The 7,638-nt window shown below is 53.0% G+C and overlaps 1 protein-coding gene across 1 annotated transcript; it reads right to left on the bottom strand.

The window, feature by feature from the left end:
* Nucleotides 1-728: 728 nt before the first annotated feature.
* Nucleotides 729-1,355, bottom strand: LOC123489734 (histone H2A-like). The gene is made up of 2 exons (XM_045220149.1): nucleotides 1,293-1,355; nucleotides 729-1,001 (listed from the first exon to the last, which is right to left on the bottom strand). Exons 1-2 carry the CDS (start codon nucleotides 1,353-1,355, stop codon nucleotides 729-731), a joined length of 336 nt encoding a protein of 111 aa, XP_045076084.1.
* Nucleotides 1,356-7,638: the final 6,283 nt, after the last annotated feature.

Here is a 7,638-nt window from a genome sequence, read left to right as displayed (position 1 = left end):
GGCCCTTTACGCGCAATAGGGACGCCGCCGGCCCTTTACGCGCAATAGGGACGCCGCCGGCCCTTTACGCCGCAATAGGACGCCGCCGGCCCTTTACGCGCAATAGGACGCCGCCGGCCCTTTACGCGCAATAGACGCCGCCGGCCCTTTACGCGCAATTGGGACGCCGCCGCCCTTTACGCGCAATAGACGCCGCCGGCCCTTTACGCGCAAGACGCCGCCCGGCCCATTACGCGCAATAGGACGCCGCCCGGCCCTTTACGCGCAATAGGACGCCGCCGGCCCTTTACGCGCAATAGACGCCGCCGCCCTTTACGCGCAATAGACGCTGCCGGCCCCTTTATGCGCAATAGGGACGCCGCCGGCCCTTTACGCGCCAATAGGGCGCCGCCGCCCCTTTACGCGCACAATAGGACGCCGCGGCCCTTTACGCGCAATAGGACGCCGCGGCCCTTTACGCGCAATTGGACGCCGCCGCCCTTTACGCGGCAATAATTGACGCCAAAGTCAAGAGTGACATGTTATAGGCACGTTGTAATCTAACGCTAGCCTGCTATGGCAAACGAGGCCTAGCAGGTGTTGTTGTTCATGCAAGGCCTCATGTGGGCACAGAATATCGAAATAGTTGTGTATAAACCCACTCAATGTGTGGCAGTCATAGAAAGGTACTTTGCGCTTTTGGAGAGCTAGGTGGGTTGAGTAGTCAAGTTGAAGTCGCAGTAGCGAATTTACTTGGCTTTGACTGCCTTCTCGGTCTTCTTGGGGAGTAGCACTGCCTGGATGTTGGGCAGCACACCACCCTGAGCGATGGTCACACCGCCGAGCAGTTTGTTTAGCTCCTCGTCGTTACGGACGGCCAGCTGCAGGTGACGGGGGATGATACGAGTCTTCTTGTTGTCACGGGCAGCGTTGCCGGCCAACTCCAGGATCTCAGCAGTCAGGTACTCGAGCACGGCAGCCAGGTAGACTGGTGCGCCAGCGCCCACACGCTCGGCGTAGTTCTATATCGTGGAGCTCCGCCCCATAGGGGAGCTCTGCTCCTAGTGGTTTACCCTCTGCCCTAGGGCAGAACAGCCTGAAGCAAAATTATGCACACACCTACAGCCAATAGGAGTACAGGTGTCCCTATATAAGGAACCCCGTTCCCTCAATCTGCCTCCCATTATCTTCAGCGACTGGACTAGAATTGAAGAAGCCATAGAAGACTCAGGAAGATCTCGTCGTTGATATCCAGCCATCAACGTCTTCCTACAAAGAGCACACCAAGCTTATCCATAGGGTAAGTATTTAACAAAAGCTCTTTTCAGAGCTCTGTGTCGCTGTTCCCCTTGGCGGCTGTCGACCCCCCCCGACATTGTTTCGTGGGTTGAGGGACACAGCACGCCAGGGACAGCTTCATTAATCCCCCACTATGCGCCAGCTGAGCCCTCCTTTTTTGAAGGAGTGGAAGCAGCATTGGGCATTTTTAGGGAGGATATTCCTCTGAGGATGTGCTATCAGTGTTAGTCTCAGCTGAGGCATCATCTGAAGGCGCTGACTCAGGAGATGACAGGGCTATTGGGGAAGAAATGAATATTCTATTGGAACAATTCATTACACTGACCCAGATGTTTAACACCCCCTTTTCCTTCAGGAAATTGTGAGGTCATTACATCCCTGGATGATGACGCCACAGCCTCTCTGTGCCTGAATTCTCAGGTCTCATTGAGTGGGCTGCTAAACAGCGGGAGATTAAGCTGCCCCCATTCCCTCCAACCCGGAAGTGGATAGGAGGAAGGGCGGCCATAACTCTCGCTACAGCTTGGCGTTAGACGGCGGCCTCCAGCAGCAAGGGGCGGGCCTCGCCCCCTGCAGCGCCAGAGGTGCCGGCGAGAGAGGACATAAAGCGTCATCCTGGCATCACCCGAAGGGCGGCCAGAAGAGACGCCCGTTTATGACAGGCGAGGGGAGAACGGAAGACGGCACAGCGCCGGCTGTGACCCGAGCCCACTGTCCCCCCACTCTACCGTTGAGTGTATGGAGGAGAATGTTTTTTGTTGATGTGTGTGAATAAAGAGTTGGCTCTACTTGACACTGTCAAAAAGAGCCCCTTTTCCATAATACATCCGAGAGCGTTCGACCTTCCTCACTCTCGCTCTCTCTTACCACTATGTGCAGCTCAGCCCACCATGGTGCGTTACTGAATGCACACATAAGGCAGGTATATAAAAGGTATTAAGTGTACCTTATAAAGACCTCACTTTACAGACTCCTAGGAGTGCCGTAGTGAGTGTCTCACATAGCAGGCTGCAGTCTCAGCCAGATGATGGCATGATGGCGCGACCGCTATTCGGGACGGCGCTCTGTCTCAGGCTAACGCCTCAGTCAGTGCAGTTCAGACCCGTGCTGCGTTCACGGAGGGCCTGATTACTACGGTTACGGGCGTAACCAACGTATCGCGCGCCCCGTTTCTCTCAGAACGCGCCGATAATAACCACATTGGGGATGGCGCACTATCACAGACTAAGGTCTCTGTTAGTACGACCCAGACCCATGCTGCGTTCAAGAAGGGCCCGATTACCACGGTCACGAAGGTGCCCAGTGTATCGGCGCCCCCCACCTTTTCCTGAACGCGCCCCAGGCTCACCACACTGAGTGTAGTTCAGCCCACCAGAGGTGCAGAGCTGAACGCACACAGGAGGTGAAAGGAGGAATAATACCTAGACGCCGTCTTGGTTTATCTCAAAGAGACCTCACATTACAGACTCCAAGGAGTACTGTAGTGAGTGCCTCTCATAGCAGGCTGCAGTCTCAGTCAGGAGACATGATGACGCAGCCGCTAGTTGAGATGGCGCACTATCGCAGACTAAGGTCTCGATTAGTGCGATTCAGACCCATGCTGCGTTCACGGAGGGCCCGATTACCACGGTGACGAGGTTTCCCAGTGTATCGGCGCCCCCACTTCTTTCTGAACGCGCTAATACTCACCACACTGAGCGTAGTTCAGCCCACCAGAGGTGCAGAGCTGAACGCACACAGGAGGTGAAGGGAGGAAAGATACCAAGACACCGTCTTGGCTTATCTCAAGGAGACCTCACATTCAGCAGGCAGCTGTCTCTGTCCCAATGTGACATGAAGGCGCAGCCGCTAGCCGGGAATGACGCCTTGCTGCAGGCTAATGCCTCAGTCAGCGCAGATCAGACCCGTGCGACGTTCACGGAGAGCGGGAATACCAGGGTTACAGGTATAACCAAGGTGGCGTACGAGTTCACGAGGATGCCGTTTGGGTACGCCCTGGCACCTCGAACGTTTTCCAAATGTGTGGAGGCGGCATTGGAACCGCTGCGTCGTCAAGGGATAAGGATATTAGCCTACCTAGACGACCTGCTGGTTCTCGCCCCGTCAGCAGAGCTGGCGTTCACTCACACGACACAGACAGTGATTCATCTCACGCGTCTGGGGTTCGCTGTGAATTGGAAAAAGAGCGCACCCTGGCCCAGTCATCAGATAGTCTACCTGGGACTACAGCTAGACACTGTAATGATGAGGGCGCAATTTCGGACCCTCGAAGGGCAGCATTGGTACTAGCCCTGAGGAAGTGTCGTCCGAATCACAGTAACGGCGCTATCGATCATGTCACTTTGGGTCTCATGTCGGCAGCCCACTCTGTGGTCCCGCTGGGGCTTCTGCACATGCGCAGAACACAGTGGTGGTTCGCCAACTAAGACTAGACCCAGTGCGTCAACGTCATCGGTTGGTGGTGGTTCCTCTCTCGCTAAGAGCAGACCTGGACTATTGGAGGAACCCGTGCGTTCTCACGCACGAGTCCCGATGGGCAAGGTGTCATCCTACATTCCAGTGTATACAGATGCCTGTCTGACTGGATGGGGAGGGACATGTCAGTCTCAAGCGATAGGAGGTGCATGGCCTCAATCAGGTCGTCACATAAACCTCCTGGAGTTGGAAACGGTTCGACTGGTTTTGAACCACTTCGCGTCTACCCTTCGGGGTCGCGATGTGTTGGTTTGGTCAGACAACCGGACCACAGTAGCTCACATAAATCGCTAGGGAGGGTCAGGTCTCCTGCCCTCCACAGGGCGGCAGAGGAATTGTGGCTGTGGGCTCACAAGCACCTTCGCTCGTTGAGAGCAGCGCACATTCGGGCTACTTGAACGTAGGGGCAGATCTCATGTCAAGAGGGGGTCCTCGAGACGACGAGTGGTGTCTGCACCCAGACATTGTTCTCCAAATTTGGAAACAATTCGGGAGAGCCGAGGTGGACCTGTTCGCGTCACGTGTGAACGCGCAGTGTCCCCTATGGTTCTCCCTGAGACAACAGGACGAGCCGCCATTGGGAAGAGACGCGTTCGCGCACTGCCCGTGGCCGAAAGTTCTCCTGTATGCATTCCCTCCGCTGTCTTGCATTCTCCCACTGCTAGCCAGGGTGAGATCAGAGGAGCTAACAGTGATACTGATAGCGCCCGATCGCCCGGGGGCTCCGTGGTTTGCAGAGATGAGTCAGATGTTGATTGTGCCACCTTGGACAATTCCACATCGACGAGACGCGTTGAGCCAGGCGGGAGGCTCGATAGGGCAGTGGCCCATAATCGGCCAACCACTGAAGGCTTGGTTCCTGAACGGGACAGGTTGAGGCGCCGTGGGTTATCTGATGCAGTGATCAGAACCATACAGAGCGCTAGGGCCAGTTCCACTTCCAGGGTATACACAAGCAGATGGAATGTTTTCTCACGGTGGTGTAACACACAGGACGTAGACCCCATGAGCTGTCAGGTAGAGAGTGTGCTCTCATTCCTGCAGTCTATGTTTGATAAGCAGAAATCGCCCTCCACCATTCGAGTGTTTGCAGCGGCAATTTCAGCAGGTCATGAAGGGTTTAACGGAAAAACCTGTTCAGTCACCCATTAGTGAAACGTTTCTTATTGGGAACGCTGACGGCTTAGGCCAATGCCTAGAGCTACGCTGCCCGATGGGATTTGGCCTTGGTTCTCAAGCGCTATGTAAGTCGCCGTTCGAGCCATTGAATCAAATACCCTCAAGATGCTGTCTATCAAGACGGCGCTGTTGCTCGCCTTGACTACCGCTAAGCGGGTCAGTGATTTGAGTGCACTGTCGACGAGACCCGACTGCCTTGCCATTAATGGCGATTTGAGCAGAGCGGTGTTACGTCCCAACCCGGCATTTGTGCCGAAGGTTATTAACAGTGCATATAGATCACAGACCGTGGAATTGTGGGCTTTTTATCCCCCTCCCCATGGGGAGAGGAGTGAGAAAAAGCTTCATTGCTTGTGCCCAGTACGCGCTTTGGCGTGTTACGTTGAGCGCACAGCAGCGATTAGGTCATCGCCTCAGCTGTTTGTGTGTCACGGTGCGACTGCATTGGGTAGACCACTTTCAAAACAGCGATTGTCTCATTGGCTTTGTGAAGGCATTGAGACGGCGTGCAGAAGCGGCGGGGCAACAACCGCCTCAGGGTATTAAAGCGCACTCCACTCGTGGAGTAGCAGCTTCTACTGCCCTCTTCAGAGGTACAGAGGTAGTGGATATTTGTAGAGCGGCGTCTTGGTCGACACCGTCTCCTTTTATCCGTTTCTATCTGTTGGATATGTCTTCTAATTCTTTGGCTCGATCTGTACTCAGCGTGGCTGAAGGGAGATCTTGAGAAAGAAACAGAGAAAGAAAGCAGGATTGTGACCATGTTCATAAATCCGCTTTTATTAGAAGAAACATATTATGGCACGTTTTTTCCAACTCTTTAACTCGGTCGGCATTCAGCAGAGCTGAAAGGCGATTTTGAGCTAAAAGGAGAGGACAGAGCAGGACCTCGGACAGGTTCCAATCAGGTCCGCCTTGGTTAGGAAAACGTGTTATGTCAAGAATAGGCTTTTTAACTTTCAAGCTCGATTGCACTCAGCATAGCTGAAAGAGAATCTTGAGCTAGAGGAAAGAGAAGCAGCACGATAGACAGGTCTCTATCAGGTCCCCTTCGGATGAAAAGCTATCTGTGGCATGTCTCTTGACTCAGGGTCAGTACATAGAGACATGTATTGAATTGACAGAATGTGAGGTCATCTATCTGATTCAGATAGTATGACTTATATATTTTGTTCCTGCCTACTAATCTCTGGGTTCCATTGAGTGAGTAGGGCGGTCTGTTGGACACTTAATGTAGAGTGACTGATGTCATTCCATTAGTGGACGATAGTGTTGTCACAGAATATTGAGGCACGGCTATCTGCTGGTACAGATTAGCACGGCGTCTATTCTGATGATCTGCCCACTAGCCATTGGCATTGCCATTGAGCTAGATGGGGCGGGTCTATAACCGATGACGCGGTATATTGTGACGCCCGGATGGGTCTTTTAGTTGCAGTACTGCGGGAATTGGTTGCAGCCATTGCTGGGCTTGACCTATTCTCATTTTTGAATGGGATGTGTTAGGTTCGGCAGGGGGTACATTTTGGAGCGCCATTTCGCTCCGCCTTAAACCAATAGGAGCAGAGCTCCCCTATGGGGCGGAGCTCCACGATATAGAACGACTAGTTACCGGAGTGTAACTCAGTTCTATGAGTGGAGCGAGCCCCATAGACTTAAGGCCCCTACCGACCCTCTCTAGTCTCGCTGAAGATAATATCTCGGGAGGCAGATTGAGGGAACGGGGTTCCTTATATAGGGACACCTGTACTCCCATTGGCTGTAGGTGTGTGCATAATTTTGCTTCAGGCTGTTCTGCCCTAGGGCAGAGGGTAAACCAATAGGAGCAGAGCTCCCCTATGGGGCTCCGCTCCACTCATAGAACTGGAGTTACACTCCGGTAACTAGTCGTTTCAGGTTGTATTCGTCGTATGTACAGGATCCACATGGTATAAACAGTCCTACGACATGCTTACTTGCACTGTGTGTGTGTGTGTGTGTGTTATTGTATTAGTACTTTTTGTGCACTGGCAGTGTGAGTGTTGTTCTGGCAGCGTGGTCCTCTGTAGCTCAGCTGGTAGAGCACGGTGCTTGTAACGCCAAGGTAGTGGGTTCGATCCCCGGGACATTTACATTTACATTTAAGTCATTTAGCAGACGCTCTTATCCAGAGCGACTTACAGTTAGCACATACATTATTTTATCGAACCCACAACCCTGGCGTTGCAAACGCCATGCTCTACCAACTGAGCTACATCCCCTGCCGGCCATTCCTCCCCTACCCTGGACGACGCTGGGCCAATGTGCGCCGCCCCATGGGTCTCCCGGTCGCGGCCGGCTCACGACAGAGCCTGGATACGAACCAGGATCTCTGGTGGCACAGCTAGCACTGCGCTGCAGTGCCTTAGACCACTGCGCCACTCGGGACCACCCATACACAAAAATGTATCCACGCACGACTGTAAGTCGCTTTGGATAAAAGCGTCTGCTAAATGGCATATTATTTATTTTTATTATTTTGTTGTTGTTGTATTTGTAGCCTACTATTTCTACACAGTGAGATCTCTATCATAAACTGATGGATTTTGACAGGGGTGTTTTTATTCTGTTACTTAGATTGATGCCTAGTTGTATCAATAGACTCTAGGGGGGTTTAAAGACATGCTCCGGTAGTTTGTTATTTTTTTAACCTCCCACTTTGGGCTGGATGTTTCAATGTGTCGTTCT

This window comes from Coregonus clupeaformis, unplaced genomic scaffold (assembly GCF_020615455.1).
Source record: "Coregonus clupeaformis isolate EN_2021a unplaced genomic scaffold, ASM2061545v1 scaf3229, whole genome shotgun sequence".
NCBI lineage: Eukaryota > Metazoa > Chordata > Actinopteri > Salmoniformes > Salmonidae > Coregonus > Coregonus clupeaformis.
The sequence above is the reverse complement of the archived record's forward strand: the minus strand, read 5'-3'. Positions and strand labels throughout refer to the sequence as shown.